This window comes from Myripristis murdjan, chromosome 12 (assembly GCF_902150065.1).
Source record: "Myripristis murdjan chromosome 12, fMyrMur1.1, whole genome shotgun sequence".
NCBI lineage: Eukaryota > Metazoa > Chordata > Actinopteri > Holocentriformes > Holocentridae > Myripristis > Myripristis murdjan.
Genome location: NC_043991.1, coordinates 19,083,411 through 19,110,119, shown reverse-complemented (window position 1 = coordinate 19,110,119; position 26,709 = coordinate 19,083,411). Strand labels below are relative to the sequence as shown.

The window sequence follows — 26,709 nt, the reverse complement described above, 5'->3', positions numbered from 1 at the left end:
ATACATTTATTTATCTATTTATTTTGACTTTTAATTTTATTTTTTAACTTAGGGGCTTTGTAAGACACCGTGGTGTTGTTACGTGTCTTGTTGGATAAGTGATCTTGATTGTCAGTCAAATGTACATCTTACTGGAAAGCACTTTGAGCTGCATTTTATATGAAATGCATGTATGAAAGGTATTATATTAATAAAGTTTGATTCATTGATTGATTGGTGGATATTCCCACAGTCATTCTGAGAAAAAAAAAAAAAAAAAAAAAAAAATGTAGGGATTTTTTGGTTGGAAAAAAGAGCATGAGTTTCAGGGAACAGCTTGGATAAAGCCTGGATTCATAGCCTGTAGAAAATCTGCTGACTGGCCCAAAGACGAGTTCAGAGAAGGATCCCTGTTGATCTCACTGCACTTTGACCCCTCTGCAAAGATGGAGGAAAATTACACAGAGGGGCAAAGCTGATGATGTTTAATCCAAAATAGATTTACTGCTGTTTTCAAAGCAAAATGGGCTTCTACTAAGTATTAATTGAATTGTGTACATACTTATGAAGTTGTTTGTCAGAATGTTCATAAAGATCTGATTGTCATTTAAAACTACCCCATACTCTAAATTGGCATTTAGTTAGACACAAATCAGTATGATTTGTGTCTAACTCTTATTATTCTCATCATCACTGGAAGGCTGTTGATTTCAATACCAGAACCTGGTATAATGCTGTGCCTGACAGAGCACTGAGCGGTGACTAAAAAACTGTGCACAAGTGTGATCAGTGAATACATTAGGAAATAAATGACAGAGCAGCCTGCCATAATCACTTCACTGGCGACAAGTGTCGTTATTAGTTACCTTTGAATAGGGAACAGTATTTTTCCATGGTGAATATCTTTATTGCTTTTGATACTTTGAGTTTGACTACTCCCACCTGCAACGGCATGACCAACATATAGTTTGGGACAGTAATTATCATTTGACAAGTAGCCTATTAAAAAGTTTTAATTACTAATTAATGTAATAACAAAAGTATTGATTCGTATACTTGTGTGTTGCTTTGACAGAGGAGGACAGTGGCTGGTGAAGGGCAGCAGCCTGTCACCCTTCACCTCACTCAAATTCCCTCATGTTCGTCAGATCTCGCGGTGCACAGCGAGACTTGAAGCACGACGCTAAAATTTCCTCGTATAGTCGGCAAGAGAGGGAACAGCTGGGAGGATTAATTCTGTTTTCTCTAGCAAGAAGTGTCTTTAAAAACTGTACCAAATCGGAGATATTCATAGCAATCGATATTCAAACGGTATAGCTATCAACTCGTCAGTGTTGTACCGTAATTATAAGTAGATAATCACGGCGCCGGCAACCCGGGTCCTCCTCATCGCATCAACCGCTCCTCTCCATAACGTTAACGGTTTCGCTGGATTTAGACCTTTGAAATGATGTGTGCCACGCGTTAGATAACTGTCTACGCCAAGTTAGCAGAGAAGGTGTGTTTTTCGTCTCCGGTTTCCCGTATGAATGTTTTCTTGAAGGAAAGACGAGTTTCCAGACGCCGGTACAGCTGGCAGTGTGAAAGCCGGCCGGTTGAAATGAGGCGACATGTGACGTGGTAGTCGGCGCTGGAGACAAACCACTAGCATTCCTGCGTGCTCTCAGGCTTGACTGTTGATTAAACACTCCGGTGGCTGGCACTGTAACAGAGACTTAACCAAGAAGACACCCAGGTGACTGACTGGAGCCCGGCAGCTGCCGGATGATGCACCAGCAGGGCTCCTTGATGCCCCCTTTGCTCAGCGGGGTTTTCTGCCAGTGCCACCGAGGTGTCGACCCGGGCGGCGGAGGCGGGCATGCCGAGGAGCCCTCCACAGCTTCCCACACAGCCTCCACGTCGAAACCGGTGACCCGCCAGCCTCTTGTCCCAGACAAGGACCTGGACCCCAGCCAGCCGTCACAGCCATGTGAGCTGTGTGGAGGCCCTGAGCAGGACCACAGACTCAAAGTGCTCTTCCAGGTCCTGGATGTCAACGGGGATGGAGGCATTTGTGTCAATGACCTGACTATTGGGCTCAAGAAATTAGGGGTGCACCGCACTGAGCATGAGCTCAGGGTAAGTGGCTGTACTACTTGGTTATGCTGATTTTCACATCTGTCATAGAGAATAACAGAATGGCGAGTCCAGTCTGTGTAGCAAAATTAAGGGTCTGCGCCAGAAATAATAATAACGAAGTGAAGAATGGATTACATTTTTATAGCGCTTTATCTAGATACTCAAAGCGTTTTACAGTGAATGGGGGTGGGGCTCATTTCAACCGCCTCTTATGTGTAGCACCCACCTGGATGAAATTGAATTAAATTAAATCGTTTTGCAAAATGATTTGTTGCACTGTAAAATGTGGGTAAATTGTAGTAAATGGGCCAAACATTCAAGATCACTGGTATGGTCCTTTACAGGACCTTTGTGGGTAAAAATCTGGAAAAACTAGTCCTACCCTGACATAAGGTAGCAGCAACCAGCTGTCTCTCAGCAGCTGCTCTCACCATCAGCATCTGTGTAAACAGGCTCTGGTACTCCTCAAAAGTGCTAAGCCCTTTTCTACTGGAGTCTTACATGTTTTATTAATTCTTAATAAATTATTTATCTATTGCGGCCCATCACTGAACCTGTGTTTTGGCCTTCTCATTTGAAAATATGTTATTTTTTCTCCATTGTTTGCCATATCACAATTTCAAACTGCAATTACAGTATCTATCAAACACTTGTAGGTTTTCAAATTCACATCCTGCCATTCTGACTAGCGACTAGAGCGAACCAATGTGTAGGGATTGCAACCAAATAAGGGTGTGCTCTGTGACATGATTTGACTGTCTGTAACCAGTGGACTGGAAGCAGAACAGAGTTGTGTGTATCCCTGATCTTCTGGAAATTTCTCCCCCTGTTGTTAGGATAGCCATATAATCCTGGATGCTGTAACATTCTGGCAAGTGTCCAAGATCATCAAAGACACATAGATAAATAGATAGAAAGATAAAATTTTATTCATCCCTGAAGAAAATGGCCCTGTATGTGTCCCTGTATGACCCTGTATCGATTAATTGATTCAACACGTCCATACATCTCAAGTTAACCAGATCATTAAAAAGTTGATGTCCTTCAATATGTTAAATATAATATAAAACAATCTGTTCTATGTTATGGGCAGTTTCCCTGTAAGAGGACTGTTGACCACAACTGCCCATAGTTCAGTACTGTACAATATATTGCAATGAATATGACCACCAGATGTGTACAACTGATACACACACACACACACACACACACACACACACACACATTCACCAAACACATGCATGTGCATACAGCGTGATGTAAGTGCACCGATGCACTAAATCCTATGTGACACCAGGTCTTGTGACTGGCTCTGTGTCATGCTGACATTAGTAGGCCACACTCCAGGGTCGTGGATGTCCCTCCTCACCCTCCAGAAACCCAGTAGGACATGGCGATGTCCGTCAGACAGCCTTGCCACAAGTGTGCTACTTGCTGTTCATTGCATTGCTCTTGACATGTAGACATGTAATGAGCTACACTGTTTTAGTCACCTATCATTTGTTTTCTTCCTTGACCAAAACTCATTCTCATAGAGTTAATGTTTTGCCAGTACAACCACTCTCACTTAATAATCCCTAAGCTGATTTTGCAAGGCTATTAGAGCTGATCTCACAAATTATTCAGATTGGGAAGAATATGACAACATTACATAGCCAGTACGATCATGCAGAAATAAAAATGTCCAATCTAAACAGCCTTAAAATGGAATAATTTTTGAAATATTACATGGATAGTTCTATCTTGAAAAAGGAGATATTATTTCACTCCCCTCCCAGCAGTTTTGTAGGACAGTAGTGGTGCTGTGTTCCTCTCATCATTACTGAGTGCAAGATACTGGCTGGATGCTCCAAATGCTAACCATTAGCTTTTAGCCGTAATAATTTTAGGACCAACTTTTGAGAAAACATTACATTATGAGATGTCTTAACCATGGGGCAGTGCTTGATGCGGGAGCAATTGAAAGTCGTATTTGCACCTTATTTCTGCAGATACAATAACATACATCATTTATATGAGACCCGTGGTTTAGACCTGAAGAGTGACATGAAAGGCTATTGTGATGTTAATTTTGTTGGAAAAATTCTCCAGACAGTTGTGTCGTACTACCATTGTTTTGCGTTGTACTAGTATCCAATGGTATATCCATTATTTAATCTCTCTTCTTTCTGCATTTAGTGCTTTTCTCTCTTTTCCACCCTCTACCCCATAGTATAGACTAAAAGCATTAGGGATAAACCAATATATCGGCAGATTATTGGTATTGGCTATCCACTTTAAAAAGCAGCGTTTTGTCTTTCAGTATTATTTTTACATTTGATATTTGGTTGATTGTAAAATTGCCACTTGTGTGACGTGTTATCCTAGGAGTGTATCGCTTAATACAGCTGTAGAATTAGTAACAGAGTAAAACCTATTTTGCACCTCCATTTGTACTATGACTCTTACCAAAATGCATATTATGGGTAGAAAGATATCAGATGTAGGTATCAGCCTCAAAAAAACACATCAATCCGTCCGTTCTCCCTGCCCCATTTCCATAGCCGTTTTGCAGCCATACTCTCATGACAAGCATATTTTTTCATTAATCCTTTTATCTAATACACAATATTATACAAACAAAGATTATCACCAGAAAACAATGCTCGCATTTTGTTAAACATGAGACAAGAATCTGGGCTTAACAAGTCGTCTCAGCCAGCTAAAACAAAATGTTGGCTAGCTTGCTGACAGCACTGATTCATGTCTGTGCTTACAACAGTCTCCTTTAATGCAAGTCAGTGGTCACAATTACAAGAGTTTGTAGTGCTTCCTGCACACAACATGATTAGAATTGAATGGTCTTTCCCATTCAGATCAACATACCAAGATGGACCAGAGTGGTGGCTATTTTTATGTGTATCGTTGTCATGGTACCAGGATAGCAACCATATAACCTGACTTCAGGCAAGTTGCTGACTTGCCAAGGTGAGAGCTTTTGCAGCAAGTACAGAAGGAGTGGGAAGAAGTCGAGCCTCTCAGGGGACGTCTGTTGCCTGTTTAAAGTTGCCAAACTCTTTGCTTCTCCACTGAAGTTTGCTTACACTATGACATGTTGTAGTATTTAAGTGGTTATATTAAGTAGTATATTAAGTAAAGTTGATGATGCTAACCAGCTAGGTTTGCTTGTAGATGCTGACTGGAGAAGCTAAATGGAGAAGCACAGGCTTGCTAATGTTATGCTAACCTTGTGTAACACAGCAGGACATACACATTCATACACATATTGTACATTGGCTGCAGCACAGTTCTTGCACAACTGTGACACACATTAAGGCCCTATTGACCTGTTACCATAGCAAACAAGTATAGTCACAATTTTGTTCTATACCAGCCAAATGACCATAGCATACAGTTCACTGACCGCTCTGCTCCTTTCAAGCTCTGTGGCTTACCTTTTGTGTGTGTGTCACACATTTTATCCTTACATGGAATGCAATTCCGTTTCAGAAAAGCGAATATTAAAGCAGTGCACTCAACTGCAACAGTTTGTCTTCCTACACATGTAGGAGGTGTCGGTTCAGAGTGAGATGGGAGCCGTTTCCGCAGCAGAGGATGCCACAGGCCTCTCCCATCTCTATTCAGTGATAAATTACTGCTGAGTCACTCCATTAGTCAGTAAGCCACAGACAGCAGCTGGGACACCTAGGTTTTGGATAATACAGCTACTCACTACTAGTGCAGATGAACATCATAAAACCTCTTATTGTTGGCTGGGCATTTACCATTTTTTTTTAACAGCCAAAAGGGAATTGATTATTAGAGAATGGCCATTATAGTAGACACTTGTGTAACATCAAACCTAGATGGCAAATTTGAACAATATAGGACTTTTTCATATTAACAACACAAACACAATAAGGCCTAACATACCATGGCAACTGGGTAATACTGTACCTTAATAATCCACACTTTATTCTTTATAATAACTTAATAGGGACTGTGGTAATAGTAGACGGAGATGCTTATTCACTCAAATGTGAAAATCCTGGTGGTGGATCCAGAAACCATATATTTGCCCTGTGAGTGATGCAGTTTGACTGCGGTGTGCGGCTTGTAGTAGCAGCAGGTCTGCAGATAGCTGGACATGTTTTGCAGCATCAGAGAGCAGTTTTCAAAGCAGCTTCACAGAGGAGGAGCAGCGTCAAGTGAAGCAGTACGTGTCGAGGATTGAAATGTGGCAGAGCTCGGTTGTCACGCTGGATGGGGTTGCCTGGCGGATGCTGACAATGTGCTTGGAATGACTTGGAGGGTGTTATGTGAGGAGGAGGCACAAAAGGAGGGAGGAGGGAGGCATCACTCAGCAGATTTTCTACTGTGAGGGAGGAGAGACTGAGGGGAAACCCTGTGCTCCATCCCACCCCCACCCTTTAGTCAGTACGACAAACAAGGGCATAAATTAATTGCCTGCTAGTATCTTGTCCTCCATTGGCTGGGGAGCTCGTGCCAGTGCTGAGTAGTCAGACCTGCCAGTATGGGCTTCAGTGATTGGTTGGGGCATGGCTGCAGTGAGGATGCAGGTTTCTGGAGGCTCTTTTTGCTGCATTACTCCAAGTCATGATATTGAAACTGGCTAAGTGGCAGACTCCGGCTTTCTGTGCTGCTACTGCCGCTGCCAGAATTTGATGATATTCAGCACAACATATTCAAAGTGTTGTACTCTAGGAGAACTAATCATGCGTCAATCTCAATCGAAACTTACATCGCAAGATTTGGCTTTGTTGTAAAAGGAGCACTTCATCTCTGTCCTTCTGCATTTTTGACTAATGCAAATCTGGCACCGGACGTCTTTTTGCTGACAGAAGAGGTCTCTTAAGTGTTTTTAATGAAATAGAAGATGAGTGACAGAGATGCTGAGCTGGAGCAGTGACGTGGAACAAAGTAGAGGAGACGTCTCTTGCTCACTGTGGTCTCATGTCATTCTCACCTGACCTTTTTTTACAGTTGATCTGCTAGTTCAGCACTCTACCTCTGCCGAAAGCCACATTTTAATGTCATTTTTCAGAGTGTGCAAGAGGAGGCATTCAGTCTGCACACCTGTTAAACGCACTCACACATTTCAAGCCCCGGTTTCAGGATGCTGCAGGACATGCTGAGTTTCCTGCTCCAGAGACTTTTTGGCAGGACTGACTGTGAGGCTGCTGGAAATCAGGAGCCAGAGAAGAAGGAGAGTGAGGTTACAGGAAACTCCAAGGAGGAAGCTGACATCAGGGGAAAGACTTCCCATTCTTCTGACAATAAAGAAAAAGAAACGAGTAAGAGTAATGTTCCTCCAAAGAAGACCACAGTATTAATTATGGTGGCACCCCCTATGGATTTTCCACAGGTAGGAAAACATGGTGAACTTCAGATCTTTTTCACAGCAGGCATTTGGACATTAAATAGCAGGTAAACACAGGTGTTACTAATGTCATTAGTTAACGATCTGTTCCATTTCAGTGTAGCAGAGTCTTTCCAATGAGTCAGTATGAACAGCAGGACCTGGCCTCTGTTCAAGACAGTGTTGTGTCATTAATAACACCTGTATTTACCCCACTACTTATGCCAGATTGCTGCTTTAAAAAGGGTCTGTCACCATATGATCAGATCACCCATCACAAGTCTTTACAACCTCTTTACAACCGATTTTCTATTTTCTTTATTTTCTAATTACTATTTTCCCAAAAATATAAATTAGGTCTTGGCAAGTCTTGTTTATATACCTTTTCAAGTCTGTTGGGCAGTATGACTACTAAAATAACAAAACAAAACAAAAAATACAACTTTATATGTCAAAAAATAATGGAGGCTCTACTAGAAAGTTACCATGAATCTAACTTTTTCATCAGCAATATACTTTTTCCCCATCTATCAGCCAGACAGCCACTGAAATATATAGTAGAGTATACTAATTTCCTCCTTAATGATCTGCATACCTAATTAGTGGTACACTCATCTTATCAACCACCACTTCAGCCCTGGCCAGGAGTGAGAACACATGCAGTCCACAGTGAGCACAGTGGGCAACGTCACTGGAGCAATTGAGCTTAAGTGCTCTTTTTAAGGTCATCTTGACAGCTGTGGGGTGCGAGAGTGGTAGTTACAGACTTATATAGTCATCACAAATCTGATGTTGTGGGAACGGTGAAATGACTTTGAGCTTGGTTCACTCGTATGACTTCAGTTGACCTGGCATGATTTTCAAGTAGTGCTGTTTCTTGTAACTGATTGTAAACTATATTATTTATCAGTGATTGTTGTCTTCCCCCTTGCAAGCGCTCCAGCAGCTACACGGCTCAGAAGTAGTAAAGATAATGACTTGATTGGTCGATTTAAATGAATATATTTTTCTGCCCATTTCTTGTAGTTAGTACTGAATGACGGAAGCAGCAACACACATATCTGTTATTGAATCATTTGGCCAGTTTCTCTTTTGCTCTGAAACTAAGCCAAATTGTACAAATGCCCATACAACTATCACACTTTCAGGCAAAAGCCGAGAGTTCCCTCACAAATTCAGAAGCAACTCGTCCTCATCAGTGTGTGTTGACTTTGTGCAAATGGTACTCATAGCTACAGAAGTTGAATGGAGTATAATGGTCTTTGCCATTCAGATAAACATACCAGTATGGTTAGATGGGCATGGTATTGGGGTAGCTTCTGTATAATGTGACGTAGCAAGTCACATGAGGGGTTTTGCAGTGAGGACTAAAGCAGTGGAAAAACATTGTGTTTCAGCCGGTGTCTGATAGCTCTTAGTTAGCTAACAAACACTTACTTTTCTGCTAAAACTTGACTAAACTATGTCTAAGTTGTAAGTTGTCTGTCAATCATGGTGTAGTGTCATGGATGGCTAACAAACCTGCTGTTACCAGCAAACCTTAAGCCTTTGTTTCATTTTAAGAAAGAAAGAAAAAACAAACAAACAAAAAAAACAACACAACTTTAACCAGTTGAATATTAACATTTTGAATCTGAACGTATTCACCTGATAATTTGATCTATTTCTATATTTCTGTCTATCAATTTGCACAAATTACTCCAAAAAGCAATAAAGAGAGAAAAAAGAAGAAAAAAAATACAAGACATTTACCAAAAGATTTCTACAAAATGACACAAACTTACAATAAGAAATTATAAGAAAAGTACTGGGAAAATTAGCAAAAATTGACCAGACAGAAAGTAAGGCAATTACAAGAAAGCTGTGGTCATAATTATGGCAATTCTACATTTAAAATGACAGGAAACTGAACGAGCGGCTGAGCAGGATTTTCAGCCCACAAGTTTACAGTAGCTGCCGGACTGATTGTCAGCGCAGAGAATTTTGGATGCTTTGTTGTGGACAATGTGGAAGCCTAAGCATAGATAGAGGGTATCTAGAGGGTATCTGCTCCAACCTGTAAGTTAGGTGCTCACTGGAGAAAAGAATAAAAAAAACTTCAGTTACATCACATCTGTTGTAATGGTAAATAAAGCCACTCTGTAAAGCTACAGTCACAGCAACAGTGATGGCCCATGACCGGCACAGTGTGTTGCTTACTGTCATTACTAGCAAGGCAAATACAAGCACACAATATGTCAAGGAAGAATTGGACATTTTAGCTTTGCTCTTTTCTAATTCCCAGTGACTACAGTTTGTAACACTACTCTGGTGTTACTTCTAATGCATGTCAATTCAACATGTGCACAATTTCAGATGTGTTTGAAGTAGTGCTGACTGATAATACGCTTCATCGTCATGATATAAACATGTGTGACACACATCGCAAACTGCTGGGTGAAATTTGATGAATAAGAAAAATCTGTATATTTACACATGCCATTCATTCATACTCATGTCATTGTCATCATATCATGTCCACGGTCAGACGAGCAGAATGATACAAAGTCATCCTTTTGTGTCCAGTATGGAGCTAACATTGAGAATGGGAACAGCTAGCCCAGACTTTGTGAAATCTGCCAAGAATACTGTAGTGTCACCAAAGCTTTTTATTTTAATACTCATTTAACTGATATATTTAGTATATCTATGATGACCATAAATAAAAGCAAATAGTCCTGTGTTTGGAAATGGAGTGCGTTTGTTGCACTCAGTGGGATTCTATATTGCCATTGATTCAGGGACTAGACTGCCATCGAAGGTGGCAATGTGCAAAGACAATACATAACTTCCAAGGAAGATTTTGCAGCACTGATCGCTACAGGAATTGTGAAGACTTTCCCATTTTCCAAAAATCAGTTGGAAAAAATGACCTAAAAAATAACCTGACCTGCTGGTCTGTTGTCCATGGAGCAAGTGACTAGTACATAAAGCAACAACGTAATTCCAAACACAGGGTTTTCTCTTGTTTTCATATCTTCATTTGTGGTCGTCATACAAATGCAAAATGGATTTTTTACATGAAAAGGCAAAAAATGGGGCAGATCACAATAGGTTTTACTTTGACAGTGCTGTCACATCATACCTTTTGACAGCTCTGCTAAACCAAACCCACCTATAGCACATTTCATATATGCCAATGCTATGAAATGTGCTTTACAAGTTAAATGAAACACAGCATTACAGTGAGTTAAAAGACCACAAAAAGCAACAAACTACACTTACAAGAGTGATTGTATATCAGCATATGAACGCCCCTCTATGTCTGTATGGATTAACACTTGTAGCCCTCTGTTAGACTGATAGTCTCCATCATGTGAGTCCAATGGTGCACATGGATGGATTTCCCTGAGGTGCAGTCAATTCCCCCTTTTCCCCAAACAACCAATCATTTGGAAAAGTATTGCTCACATGCATTATGTGACAGACAAACATGTTGATTGTCCTCTCAGCTGTGCCCCCTTTCTGGATTGGAAAGTTACTTAAATTTGCAAAGGTGTAAAGCTCTTATATTGTGAAGCAGCCAAATCACTACAGTCCTTTAAAACGCTTCTAAAAATCAATTCCTTTGATTTTTTCTGTAATAATTCTTACATTTTCAAATTCCTCTTTTTTTATTTGTTGATGACCACATAATTTACAACCTTTCCAATATGCTTACACTCAGTGTTCTTACTAACAGTACAGTGCATTGTAGCAATGTACAATATAATTGTACATTATTATATAATAAAATTTGCAAGGTATTGGTGAATTGAAACATATCCATTCAAAATAACACAAAATACAAGGCGGGTGATGTCCAAATCAAATATTCATATTAGGCCTCCAGTGACCCTCTATATCTAAATGAAGGTAATACATCCCTGATTAACCACGGCAATAAGAGAGAAAGAAAAAAGCTTTACAGTTTGCAGTCGAACTAGGGGTAAGTAATTAGTATACGTTTACCAAAATCGATTTTGTCACACAGGAAAATCTTGTTGTTTGGGTGCAGTATACTCAGTCCATTTATTCCAAGTGTTTTTAAATTTGTCTACTTGAATTCCAAGGGTATATGTCAGTTTTTCAGTTCCCACATTTTTTATTCATTGCTTTTAATTATTAACAAGGTTATTACTGATTACCTTTGTGTGCATTTGATAGCTGTCACTGTTGGTCTTCTTCTTCTTCTTCTTCTTCTTCTTCTTCTTCTTCATACTATTATTGTAACTCTAGTGGTGAAAATTTTTGCCCTTGGTATAGTGGAATGAATGTGACAAACCATAATGCTCAGTATGGGACTTGATGAGAAGTTTCTATATTCAGCCGTAATTATTTGCCATATGGTGCAGGATACACATGGTGTGTTCCTGCATTTACAAGAAGCACACATGCTTGAGAAGTTAAGACAGACAAAAGGGGACTACAAGGAGGATATCAGCTCCTCTGGGCCCTTAACCTCCACTTTTCCAGTAACATTTATCTCTCTTTCATTTGCCTCCTTAAAAGCCATTGCCATTTTATGGCACCCGATTGTGGGACTTTATTCAGTAGAATTAGCATTTTGAATATTAATGCGTTTAATCTGTTCTGTCACCTGTTTCAAGAGAAGTGGGTGTGATGAATTAGCACTTCAGGATGTCACATCCTACCCATAATATCCACAGTATCCATGCCTAGAGAGCATTTGTATTACACTGGGAGATAAGGAAACATCCCAGAAGACATAATACAGTTACCTATTATAGCCCTCTGCCAAGTGGTATTTAGAAAAGTTAAGATGTAATGTTGTTAGTGGAGATAGTGCATGGGGATCAGCTATAAAAGCATGTAACTATATTTCTCTTTATACCATGTTAGGAACGTAATACACTTTGCTGTAAAGATAAAAATATCTAATGAATAAAAGTAAAGATCGGTTTTACTGTGAAAAATCCCCTTCGTCATCCTGTCTCACTACGTTCACCATCAGATATCGCTGCTCATTAACCCTTTGAAACCTGAGCAGATTCACTTGATTTCTTTCTATAACATAGTTTGCAAAATGCAAGTGAATTAGCAAAAAAATGTAAAAATTACTAGAAAATGCCCAGAAAATGGCCAGCAAATTAGAGAACAAAAAAAAAACTACCATAAAAACTATAATTACTATATCTCAATATTTAAAATTAAATTACAAGAAAATTACCATAACATTACCACAAAATTACCCGCACATCCCCACCACAAAATAGACAAATAACAAGGATGTTTTAAAAATGAGGCCAAGTTGTTTTTGTTTACTGATAAGTGATAAAGTTGCTGTTTACACAACAAACACAAAAGACGACATTTATGCCATATTACAATATTACAGTATCCAAAATCTAATAAGATATTTAGTCTTATATAACAATAGTGATATATTGCCCTGCACTAGTACAGTGTGTATCATCAATGCCACAAGTAGCATAACATGCATATTTCAAGAATGGCACAGCCTAGTATTTCAAGCATGTCTTCGTCCTCTTATTATTGTATGGCATTTCTGAGCTACTTTTTTCTGATATATGCCCTTTGAATCAGCTTTAGTCATTCATCCCAAAATTCCCTGAACCAGGGGATTATCAGAAAGTAGAGAAAGTCTTTCTCTGACATCGTGCCCATTAGGGAAGCAGTGAGTGAATCTCCTCTTTAGCTGTGGTTCCTACTGACTCTAATCCTTCCATCATGCTTGGCCTGCCAGATGGGCAGAAAGTGCCCTGGATTGCCCATACTGTCAGTTACCCTAATGGCCGTGTTGGCTGTAAAGCCGTCCAAACTGCAGCCTGAGTCAACAATGCGCAGATGGTAAGAGATGGTGGAAGCTTACACTCCCTGACCTTCACCGCTGTTTCTCACATCACTCTGTCCACAAACTGATAAAGCTGCCTCTAATGAGGAGGGTGATCTCTTTAATAAAACAGTTATTATCTGTTATGAATTATGCACCTCTCTCTATCTGTGCCCCACAACAGCCACTCCCTACATCCACAGCTGTTTTCTGCAGGACACCACCACATTCTCCTCTCTCACTTGCTTGTGTATTAAACTGGATTGTAATCTTCTCTCCTCTCTTCTGACAGAAAATTGTGAAAGCAGGAGACAAGGACCTAGATGGACAGTTAGACTTTGAGGAGTTTGTGCATTATCTCAGAGACCATGAGAAGAAACTGCGACTTGTCTTCAAGAGCCTGGACAAGAAGAACGATGGTGAGGGCATTTGCTATCAAGTAATCTGACTTATTTTGCATTTCCACCGTGGTGTACTGAGGACCAATAGTAATCAAAATGCAGAATCTCAAATCTCAGATACACATCAGCAGTTTAGATCCGTGATTGCTTTATTTGATTTTTCTGTGGCCCAGGCCGAATTGACTCACAAGAAATCATGCAGTCCCTTCGTGACCTGGGAGTGAACATCTCCGAGCAACAGGCTGAGAAGATTCTCAAAAGGTGGGGCTAATAGTGTCAATAGTGTGCATTTGTGTGTGCATGTCTTTGCATTACTGTGTGCGTGTGTGTGTGTGTGTGTGTGTGTGTGTGTGTGTGTGTGTGCATGTTGCATTGTTTAATTTGTGCCATAAATCTTTCGCTCCACTCTCGATCTTAAAAGGTAAATGTTTTTCCCTCTACCTCTCATCACTTGATGTCATGTTCGCACCTTTCTTACATAGTTCTCAGATGTTTGGCATGGCAGGATAACTGTACATAGTCTGTCAGACTTTTTACATCCTATCGATGGAGTTTGAATTTCTGCAGGTGGCAAACTTTTTTTTATTATTATTATTATTTTTTTTTATCTGGGCCAGTAGTTATCAAGCCTCTCAAAGAAAGAAAATGGACTTAAGTGGCCAAATATTGTCAGAGTGTTGCAAATTTGGCCCTACATTTCAGGAGACCTGCAGAGGCGTGCTAAACTGTAAGGAGTTATCAGAGAACACACAAGTCACACAGGTAGTTTTATCAATAGTGGATAATGGTGATTTACTAAAGAGTATACCAATTGGATTGAGGTGGTATCGTTCATGTTGCTATGCTTGTAGATTCAATGTAACTTTTTTCTGTTAGAAAAACTAGTCAGTTTGTGGTTGTGCCTGTCATAAAATAGTGAATTAGTCATTCATTCTCAAAGGAGAGCTACTACTCCTCGCTCAGAGTAAGTTTAGGGTTCTTGATAACTAAAGTCCTACTCTGAGAGGTGGCCATTTTAATCATAACAGCACTTTTAGTACTATTGCTATGAATAATCCTTAGAAGCTTGATAACTATGGGCTACAACCACTAATCTGTTTCTAAAACACATAATTTCTCCTTTTCCTAGGAAAACCAGACAGTTGAGTGTTTAAAAGCTTCAATGAAATGAATATATAGTAAGCCAAGTGACATCTGTGTTACATTAATTGGTGATCAAGAGTAACAACGTAGACATATATTTACATAAAAATGTTGTGGATCACTTCATACAGATTTGCATATAATTGTTTGTTCCATAAAAAGTAACTGCTTCCTTTTTAACCGTTGTTGGGATTTTGATATTCTCTCACACTGTGACACAAGTGATTGTTATTTGCTTTTGTTAATGTGGTAGTGGCTTTTGGTTAGATTTGTAGTAGACCGAGCCATGTCATCATGGCCCAGTGTGCTCCTTGTCTGTGGTTCCTCTAACCTCCTGTCTGTCTGTCTGTCTGTCTCTCCTTCTCTTGTGCTGGTCTCAGAATAAGGAAGGGTCTTATCTGGGCCCCTATCATGTAGTAAGTAGTAGCCTCCATAGTCTGCTTGCTCAACATGTCACAACCATCAATGCATCGTCTGTCAGTTTCCAGCAGCTTTTCTTCTTCTTTTTTCTCTTTCCTGTCAGAAGCAAACATATCTTGAAAAAGTAACAAATGTTCAGTCGGAAAAAACAGGGAAATCGGGCCGAAGCTCTTGGTGGTTCAGTGGTGGCATGGTGTGCTCAAGTGAGAGCATCTTACTGTCTAACCACAACAAAAAGCTAATAAATTCATACAGAAAAATGCAGCATAACAAAAGTCACCATCAGCTGATAAAGCACAGTGCATGTGAGCACAGCTTGTTGTTTCAGACAATCATGAACGGGGTGGCAGCAGGAAATGGTCCAGTTTTTAATCAGCCCTATGTTTTTTTTCCTTACATTTCTAGTATGGATAAGAACGGCACAATGACAATTGACTGGAACGAGTGGCGGGATTACCATCTACTACACCCGGCTGACAACATTCCTGAGATCATCCTCTACTGGAAACACTCTACGGTACACCATCATCTTCTCTGTTTTGTGATAGAGCTGGCAACTTGATAGACATTAAGCAAAAGCCCTGACTGGACTGTTTTTTTTTTTTTTTTACTGACATTTACTTGCATATTACAGCCAAACTGACACTATCATACCAGTTAACAGTGAGCTGTCAGCATGCATAAAATACACCCCAATATCAATGTTCACCCTAAGCTCTCAGACTTTAAGGCCATGTCCACACAAACACGGGTATTTCTGAAAACCATCCACACACAAATTGCGTTTTTTTAGGTGACTGAAACCCAACTTTTTGGAAAACTCCTTCCAAGATTTGCAGAAACTCCTTATTCAGTGTTGATGAATGGTTTGTAACGTCAGAGTATGCACCGTTATCTCCTTTGTTTACATGGCGCTCAAGGCTAAACTAGTGCTAACAGGGGTACATGTGGCAGACAGGACAGTTTTTTAGTTTACATACATGTACAGTTTCCCCATTACATTGAAGAACAGAGGCATCAGAATGTGCTACAGAGGTCAGCGCTACATAATCCAATACTCCCATGATGCAGACTCCCATGATGCAGACCCCGCTGTCGCTTTTGGACGAGACCTGGTCCTCTAGTTGGTGGGCCAACTTTGAAACAGAAAATGACATCAAATAAATAGACAGACAGAGCTCACACCAAAGCAAGGGGGTAATTAAAAGTTGAACACTGAATGTTGAGCAGTTCACAAATATTGTTAGTGTGCCTGTGTGAGTGTGTGGTGGCCTTTAAAGGCTGTATACCAAAAGGAAAAATGCTGTTTGCTGATACAGTATTTGAAGACACGAAGGCATCAAGTCATGTCCCACTCAAATGCTTGCATAAAATGCTGCCTGCCAACCTTTTGCCAATTTTTGAAGGCAGCACAGTAGTGGTCATCAGTAATTTGCTTAGTGCTCTAGTAGCCCAGCAAGCAAGAACACTATCATAAAACAAATGAAATGTAACAAAATTACAAAACACTGTAAAATAAAATAAAATAGAATAAAAAAGAAAAAATACAAGAAAATCACCAGACAAATTATCGAAAAATAAAAAAATATTACAAAACTGAACTGAAAGATGAGAATATTAGCAAAAAACTCATGAAAATTACCTTAAAAATTGCAACAAAAAATAGTAAACTACATAAAATGACCAAAAAAATTCCCAAAAAGTTGTAATTACAAGAAAACTACCTTTTTAATTATCACAATAATACAATAATACAATATTACAATTTTAGATTTAAAATGTAGTAACTATAAAATTACCACAAAACTTTGGGAAAAAATAAAATAAAAATTCTCCTCTGCAGATATTTGATGTTGGGGAAAGTTTGATGGTGCCTGACGAGTTCACAGCAGAAGAGAAGAAAACGGGGATGTGGTGGCGACATCTAGTGGCCGGAGGAGGAGCCGGTGCTGTGTCTCGAACCTGTACTGCTCCACTTGACAGACTCAAAGTTCTCATGCAGGTAAAACACACACACCCACACACCTTGAGTTCAACTGTGGCATATACTGATTATCTTTTATGCTTATTGATTCATAAAAGCACAAAGGTTGCTCAGTTTTCCTTGGTGGTTTTAAAGTAACAAATTGTCCTTCAGAGAAATTTATGGTGTTTGTCAGTGGCAAAATCTCTCGTAACTTGCAGCACACCACACTATTCAAAGATCCTGTTGCTTTTGACACACAAATGTGGATCAGTTATGTAACTGCTCTTCTTAGGATCTGCATCTTGTATCTGCAATTCAACTGAAAGTTGAATTGCAGATCCTTTAGGACTGCACCAGGATCTGCAAAGCTGAGTTATTTAAGTGGCAGATCTGCATCTTTATGACAAGACAAAATCAAAATATGAAAACAAGTTGTTTTAGAAAATGGTACATTTGGAGCTGAATCTGTCTAAATATAAATTTATCCTTCTGCTGGGTGCAGTGATTATTAGCTGTGTGCAACCATAGGACTATCTCTGTTGTAAAAACAACAAAAAAAAAAAGCAATGGTTCATATTTTGACTGTATGTATTATTAATGTTATCAGTTATCAGAGAGAATGGGAATAGATTTCAGCATTTATTGCATGGGCTTGTTCAATCTGCTTTCAAGCTGGGGGAAATACAGTATCACTGTGCCAAATACAAAGAACTCTTTCTCTACATGGAGTTTGAAGTTTGATTCTGAGAATTCTGTCTAACAAAACTTTAGAGATCTAACTTTTTCAGACGTTTTCTTCATAGGCTGAATAGAAAGAAGTGAATTTGTATGTGCTATGAGAATGCATAACAATACTGCCTTGTCCTGGTCGTGGCCTCCCTAGGTTCATGCCTCCAGAAGCAACAGCATGCGCATCGCTGGTGGCTTTGTTCAGATGATCCGGGAGGGCGGAGTGAGGTCGCTGTGGCGAGGCAATGGCATCAATGTAATAAAAATTGCCCCTGAATCAGCTATCAAGTTCATGGCCTATGAACAGGTAGGCACGGTCAGGTAAAGTGGGTGATTTGGTCTTATCATACTCTGTGTAGTTGCTTTTCACAAAGCAGTATTGTTTTGTGTGCCATGTGTTTTTGTTAGATTAAACGACTAATCGGGAGTAACCAGGAGACACTGGGAATCATGGAGAGGTTTGTGGCAGGCTCTCTGGCAGGAGCGATCGCCCAGAGCAGCATTTATCCCATGGAGGTGAGGAGACTATGTGACCACAAAACTGCTTGCTTTTACATTATATTTACCTGTATACTGATGATAAAGAGTGGTCACCGATATATGGAAGGTTAATATTAAGCATTTCATAAATTCCAAAAAAATTCCACATTTTTTGCAAGAAATATCCCCAATGGATTGTTTCTGGTTGTAAATGACTGCTCATTTCCACTTGACCCTCAAGCCATTATATCACAATGTAAAACACCTCTTATCTTACATATAAAGAGGAAAAATAGACCCTCACTGTGGTCTCAATTATGCACAGGGTGTGAGCAAGCATTTATGTCATTGAGATTCTTATAAGCACAAGGTGCCCACACCTGCTGGAAAACCTAGAAATTTGTAGATTAGTCAAAAACCCGCAAAACCAACACTTTCATCAACATAGCATCGTTAACATGTTTGTATGTTGTTACAGTGTTAAATGTTTTTACATGTAAGCAATATGCTGCGCAATGCACAAACAGCATGTGGACAGTATGTAAGTTGAAATGTTAATTTCATGCAGTTTTTAACTATTTGGCCACTTAATCCATTTTGGACTCAACTCATGAATAGGTTTGCATCCTCACAGTCCTTGATCAGCTGTGGTGTGCCTCAAGGCTCAGTTCTTGGGCTAATTTTTTTCCCCTTTATTCTTGCTTCCTCTGGGTCACATAATTAGAAAGCATGGTAATTCCTTCCATTGCTATGCAGATGACACAAAGTTATATATTTCCAGCAAGCCTAGTGAAATAAAAAAAGTCCTCTCTGCATAGCTGCTTAATGGATATAACAGACATCTTCCATTTTTTTTATTATTATTAAATACAGACAAAACTGAGCTCCTCATTAGTGGCACTGAGCAACTCAGTCATCTAATCAGTATATTAAACCTGCCTCCAGGAATTTAGGAATCTTATTTGACACCAGGCTCAGTTTTGAGCAGCACATAAAAAAAAACATGTCCATTCCTGATCTTGATAAGAAATGTAACCATATCTTCCCTAATCTAGTGTGTCTTCATTGGTAGCCTGTTAGTTTTAGAACTGATTTTAAGATTTCACTAATTACTCTTAAGACTCTGCATGGTCTAGATCCAACTTATCTCACTGAACTTTTAGCGTTTTATGTTAAAAATATATGTTTTCAAGTATCTACAACCTCCTGCTATTCTTTGACAAGAAAATGAAGGTTCATTTCATACATTAGCAAGGCTGCCTTCCCTCTCCCCTCAGGTGCTGAAGACACGCCTGGCGCTGAGAAAGACAGGCCAGTACTCTGGCATTGTGGACTGTGCCAAACACATCTTACAGAAGGAAGGCCTGGCTGCTTTCTACAAGGGTTACATCCCCAATATGTTGGGCATCATCCCCTACGCTGGCATTGACTTGGCTGTCTATGAGGTCTGCCTTTGTTGTTGGCTGACTTGTCTTTTTCACATTTATCTTTGAATTTGTTTTCTCTGGTCCAACTGCTTTGATGTCTCTCCTCTGTCAGACTCTGAAGAATTCATGGCTACAGAGGTTTGCCACAGACAGCGCAGATCCTGGTGTGTTTGTCCTCCTAGCTTGTGGTACAACCTCCAGCACCTGTGGCCAGCTGGCCAGCTACCCACTAGCCCTGGTCAGGACTCGCATGCAGGCCCAAGGTTAGTTGCTGCCTTCTCCACTTTCATAGCTTTCCAGACACAGTAGGCTGTAGGAATGTTCAGGTCAATTGAGCACAAACTAATCATAGAGCTGAGAGCTGGTATAGTAACCCAACTCAGTTTCACCAGTATCTATTTCTTTGGAGTAACATTTAGAGTTGAAGTTTCTGTCCTATGTCCATGTTCAGTTTCACTGAAAAATGAAGAGACTTTGAAACATGCAGGGATATAATGTTATTATGGATTGTACACTGGACTGTTAAAACAAAGGTTTATGTTGCTACCATCAGTTTTCCATTTCCTAAAACTATAGGTAAGTGAAATACGTGTGACATTAGTGCCAGGTCAAAATAATATATCTTTTTTAGCATTATTTAATTTAGCATAGAGAGGGCTACTGTAACTGTAAACTACTGTAAATTTCAGTCTTCCTAAAACAGTTACCACTGTTTAACAGTAAAGTCTTTCTTATGTAGGCTATTAGGAAGCATCATAACATTCAACATTACTCAACACAGTATAAATCCAAAATTATATTTATTGCTTTAATTTTACATGTTATTTCCCTCTAGCCTAATGGTCACTGCCATGGCTATCAAGTACTGTCTTACCATTGACTGCCATGTGTGCCCAATTCAGTGGAGATCTAGGAACTTAATCTAGTCTTGTCTTGGATTCCATGTGCAGATCCATAGTCAATACAACTAGAAGCATTCATATAGACAGTTGACTTACTTGATTGAAACATTACAACACAAGTTCAAACATATCAAATTTCTGGTATTATAAACTAAAATGAAATGCTGTTGGAACTGCAGCCTCTGGAAGTCAAGGCATGATGACATTTATTTAGGCAGCACAGTGTCTTATCAGCCTATTTTTCCATGGATTCCACCAGCCACTCAGGAAGGAGGCCCTCAGATGACCATGACAGGCCTGTTCAGACACATCGTCAGGACCGAGGGAGCCATGGGACTCTACAGAGGCCTGGCACCCAACTTCATGAAGGTCATTCCAGCCGTGAGCATCAGCTATGTTGTCTACGAGCACCTCAAGATCACCCTCGGTGTCCAGTCGCGGTGAGGCAGGCGGCAGACAGCATAAAGCAAGACTCCCTAAGTTCTTTTGTTTTCTTTTGAGCAGAGCATTGAAGAGAAGACAGTGAGGAGCTAAGCCAAATGACAGAGCTTCAGAAACTGGAGGGAAAACTTCTGTCACAGAGCTTAGTTTTTTACCCCCTCAACCGCACATTTTAGAGGTAAATTAAATTCAGAATTTTGAGGAATTAAATTGAGAAGAAGGGATGTTCAGAACAAGGTAAAGAGGACACAAGAAAATGATAGGAGACTGTAAGGACACTAATATGAAGGGAAGCTAATGAAGACTGTATGGGCAAAACCTTGACTGAGTCATCTGTTTTTAAGTTATAAAATCGTTATTGTCACTATTTAAAACATTCTTTTAGCAGTCTAGTAGTGCTTCAAATGTCAATTGCGAGCTTAATCTTGGCATAGAAAGACCAAGGTTTACATTGAAGCCATGTAAGATTGCTGAAAACCTGCTTGATTTGGGGACCAATGATGCTGTTCAGCACTGTGGCACTAGCATTTGTATGAGGGAGTGAGTTACTCAAGAATTAACTTGGATTGTCCTTTACATGGCAAGAGATGTCAATCTGGTCTGTAATGAGAAAGAAATAGTAGACAGACGTTGCATTAGCCTGATATTCAGACTGAACGACTATTCCGTGTACACTCCATTATTCAATGCGAAATTGCCCTTGTTGTAGCCAGAGGCAAAGGGATTTGAATCCTGTTAACCAATCACTAGCAACTGATGTAGTTCTCAGTCAACATGGTAGCTGCTTTAGCCAGTTACAGCGCTACTGCAAATCAGTCTAACTTAGCAACTTTAGGTTCCTTTAGAAATGTCAGACAGTGTTGACACTTTGTGCCGTTTATGCCAAGTCAATTTGTTGGTGGAAGGGGTCATAACAAATGCAAGAACTCCATATTGCCAAAAAGCCAATGAAAAACATTTCGATGAACAGTTCAGTGAAGTCTAATTTCAGCTCTGCTCCAGGGCATTTCCATGGCCAGCCTGTTGTTAGCCCTTGGAACAGATCTAGAATAATTTGAACAGTTGAGTGGGGGCCTTTCCAGCAGGGCTAGTTGATAAATTAAATTCATTTTTTGCCACATCCCATTGGTAGAATGCACAAAATATCTTCCCCTCTCAGAAACAACTTTAACATGCAATGTTTCTCTGCTTTGAGTGTTTCTAGTTTTAATTTATTTAAAACGTCAGTAGCAACATCTGTAGTTTTATCATACATTTTCTTTTCCAGTGTTAGCTCGTATTCTCTGATCTCTCTGGCTCTGGAACAGCTTGATTACATCAACATTTGTCCTCCCTACAAGAGCTCTGATTGGCCCAGTCAGTTTTTCCACCAAGAAATTCCACTTGAGTTGGGCAATAGTAGACCAGAGTGAATCACTAGAATTTTTTAAAACAATAGTGCAGTTCACAGGTCTGTAACCAGGGTAGCTTTTAATAGACATATCACACATCTTTTATCATGTCTGCCTATTACAGAGCTTTTCCCCAAAAACAAATTGTATGAAAGCACTTCAAATCTTTAAGCACAAAAAGTGATCTGAAAACCCAAGCTCAGTTCTATATATCTGATAACTGGATGTTAACCCACATTTTTCTACAATCCTCACTTTAGAACTCGAAATCTGCACTTAAATATGAGAGACATTGTGCTTTCTGGTTTTGAAAACACATGATTACGCTGCTGAGTTTATGGCAAATAAAAAATGTCACCCAAAACAGAAATGTAATTCATAAGGCCCTTTCAGCCTTCAACTCCAAGAAAAGCTGGCTTAAGGTTTTCAGACTATTTTTCACAATTTTGCATTTACATACATTTCCTTTTTCAAGAAATACCACATCATACAAGCTGCACACTAATCAACAAATGTACATTTTGACAGATTTTGCACGCACTAAAGAATGTTTTGTTTCTGAAGTGTCCCACTTAATCACCTAATGTCAATCAATGTCAATCAAACTCATTAGTTCCATGTGCCAAGGAGTGTATCAAGTGGACTTGGCGGAGAGATGGTTAAAAGACCGTGTCTGGAAAAAGGAAATTCTGCACTATCCTTGAAATGATTATATCACTGTCCCCCTGTTTTCAGAACTAAGTAGATTTTTTCTTTCTTTTTTTTGGCATTTCAGCTTTATTTGAGAGGGTGGTAGGGAGAGACAGGAAAGGCGAGGGAGAGGGAGAGGATATGACATGCAGCAAAGGGCCCGGGCAGCTGTGATAAGGACATATACTTGATATGTGGTACACAGCAGGTGAGCCACCAGGATGCCCCCTAACTAGATTCTTTTTAACCAAATTAAAAGTTTATTGTCTGCAACCTGGAAAATTGTCTTTTACCTTACCATGTTAAAGACAAAACGCAATAATAAAAAAAAAATGCTGAAAGTAGTGACACCAAATTTGAAGCGCACTGATCTTAAAAACAGAGGTCAAACAGAGCTTCATGGATACAGACATTACTGTGGACTGAGAAACATTTAAAATACACTTGAATGTCTATGGAGGGTTCCTAGTAGAGCACTGGAAGGGTTTGGCACATTTCATAATGAATGTGTAAGCCCTGATAGACCACTCACATGGACTATAATAATATTTACTTTTGGACTTGTGCTTGATGCAAATTTGTTGTGCAATGAATGATGGGTTTTTGGGGGGCTTCCTATTGGGGAAGTCTGACTTTGTCTTAGAATCTTTGATAAATTTGACATGTAGTGAAAGCAGATCTGTCAGGCCTAGTTCTTGTTTTGAAAGAAGTGTATATCATTATTATAGTGCAAAATTCTGTTATTTGGCACCTTGGTGTACCAGTATAAATTGAACCACAGCAGAAGGATGAGGGTAACACTAACAGGAAAGTGATGGTTGCTCAGTTTGCATGGGGTATGAACCACAGTGAAGGTCAGTGGAGTCCTTAAATGGCAAAACACTCAGATGTCAGTATGGTAGTGTACTTAACAAGTGCCTCAGAAGACGTTCATCAGGTTACACACAAAACGCTGTTTTCAAGAGACAATGAGAAAGGAGTAAACGAAGCAGATATCTGTTTTCCCAATACTGATACAGCTGATTTAACCTTTGAAACCTGGGGAACCTTTTTATTTGTGGAAAGCTTTTATTTTTAAAATTACTTTAAAATTACTTTTGTGTGTGTTTTTTTTTTCTTCTGCATGTTTCTTGTAGTTACAGTGATAATTACTTTAGAAATATTTTCTAATTTTATTTTTTATTTTTTAAAATAATATTCTGGACATTTTAGGTATTTTTTCTTGTATTTTTTCCCAAAATTTCTTGATAATTTGAGGTCACTTTATGCTTTATTAATATCCCAGTCACTGGCCACTTAACTGTTTTTGCATTTTTTTCTTTACACTTCAATCATGTTGCTTTTTGCAGTGGTTTTATTTTTTTTATTTATTTATTTATTTTTTTATTTTAATTGTTTTTCAGTAAGTATTGTGGTCGGTTTTTGAAAGAAATCAAGTGAATTTGTTCAGGTTTCAAAGGGTTAACATTTTAATTGTACTTAGGACAAATGGGCACTTATCCCTCAGCCAGCTGCACCGGGAGTTTCCCACAGGCCTCCATACCTTTTCACCACATGTGAAATCCGTACCTTCTGTAACATGTTATTGCACACTGGCTCTGCTGTGACTCCCACCAGAGCTGTACAGCTTTCTGAGTAAGCGTAAGCACTGTGTTGTTTTTACATGCTCTCCAGATGAAGACTTGAAGTTATCTGTGTACACTAGTACAGTAGTTACTGGCCAAATGCAGGTCTAAGCTGAGTTGAGAGCAACTGGCTAAGTTCAATGAGCTGAGGTCTCATGCACTGATTCCCGCTGGTCCTGATTGTACAGAACAACAAACATGTGCTTTTAATTTGTGCTTTTAGTGTGTTTGACACAATTTTGTCTGTAACACTTGCAGAAAAACTCTTGGTGGGTTGTCACAGAGAGAACCTTTGATCCAAACAAGAAAGCCAGCATTCCCTCCTAGATCAAGAACCCACTGCAGATTAGGCTGTCTGTTTATATTATAAAACAAACAGCTGAAGTCAGCACATGATATACTGACATGCTGTCAGGCATGACTTAATGGGACTTCATTAAATCATAAAAGCTGTATTATTAAGTTTTGCTTATAATGACATAATCACTAAAAATAGAAAAATGGCTATAAACCTAGAAGATGCTCATTTCTATTGTAATTTTTTGCAAGATTCAGATCACAATGAATTACTCGCTACCTTTACCATCCTAGTTGTCCAGATTTCCTCCCAGAATGTGTTATTTGTTCCGTACTGTACAGCGGCACCTTTCAAACTTTTTTACATTTGGGACCCCCAAATTGATTTTCATTGAGCCACAGACCCTCATCTGAAATGTTTTTGCTGCAGGGATCCTGATAAGAAAATCAGTTACTTTTTATGTACGGTGGCAATTTCTAATGGCTTAATTTACAATCAAAATAGATTTCTTTCAAAACAAGGGCGAAAACCTCATTAACAAATTAGCAAAAAATGACTATAACATTAAGAAAAAAAAAATGACAAAAAATATAAGAGAATCAATACAATGGAAACCCCTCAAGGACCTCTGGGTGTCCCCGGACCACACCTTGAAAACCACTGCTGTACAGTACCTCACAGCACCATAAAGTTTTGATATTTTAAGGTTTAAAATCCCCTCGTGAAACCACATACAACAGCTTTAAATATCTTTTCAAAAGCATTTTCTGGTAAACTGGTGAGAGTTGAGACAGAGGAGATGCAGGGTTAGTACCTTTTTCATGCATTTGTACAGAATGCAAGTGAGTCACTGGGTATAGAATCATTTAATGTGCTGGCCCCAGTCTTCTTTGGAGCAATATTAGAAATCTCTAATGACTGAGGTTCTGTGCTTGTTTTACCTGGAAAGCACACTTGTTAAGAACTCTACCCCTTAAGTAACCAGAGGCTCTGTGATTTTTTAATGAGCGAGGCAAGGGGCTACATTGAGTCGGCATGGACAGAGCCACATGATTCATCACGTGATGTGCAGTGTAAAGTCTCCATTGTAAAAATGTCTATAAAAGACATTATAGATCTGACTGTTTAGTAAAGAACATTGTAGGAAGCTAGGTACCTTGAGGATTGTGCACTGGCTTGTTGGTGCAGAATATTTTCCATTCTTTTAGTCATATGCCAGTGCTGCCAAGCAGAGATGGCTCTCACAGCATATGACTAATAGTTATGTCAAGTGGTCACAGATTTCCATGAGTGCCTTGAGTGTTGAATGCTTGAAATCAGCGCCAAACTCTCTTCATTGCCCCTAAACGCTAAAGGAGGTGGAGTATGTGAAACACTTAATGCACTTTAAGGTACTCTGCTTTAATCAAAACAAAATGTTCTGCTTTTTTCTTATTTATATATTTATTTATTTATTTTTACAAAAAAAGGTATGGTGACTGAATCTGTGATCCATTTGTAACACATA

At 39.4% G+C, this 26,709-nt stretch overlaps 1 protein-coding gene across 3 annotated transcripts; it reads left to right on the top strand.

The window, feature by feature from the left end:
- Positions 1–1,163: 1,163 nt before the first annotated feature.
- slc25a25b (solute carrier family 25 member 25b) lies at positions 1,164–23,608 on the top strand. Of its 3 annotated transcripts, none has more exons than XM_030064755.1 (11): positions 1,164–2,097; positions 13,582–13,708; positions 13,864–13,951; positions 15,214–15,249; positions 15,659–15,770; positions 17,097–17,255; positions 18,103–18,255; positions 18,357–18,464; positions 19,706–19,873; positions 19,968–20,118; positions 21,017–23,608. In XM_030064755.1, exons 1-11 carry the CDS (start codon positions 1,744–1,746, stop codon positions 21,199–21,201), a joined length of 1,641 nt encoding a protein of 546 aa, XP_029920615.1. In that variant the 5' UTR covers positions 1,164–1,743; the 3' UTR covers positions 21,202–23,608. The 3 variants fall into 3 exon arrangements, with proteins under 3 accessions (XP_029920615.1, XP_029920616.1, XP_029920617.1); XM_030064757.1 differs by lacking the exon at positions 1,164–2,097 and adding an exon at positions 7,325–7,462; XM_030064756.1 differs by lacking the exon at positions 15,214–15,249.
- The last annotated feature ends 3,101 nt before the right edge of the window (positions 23,609–26,709 follow it).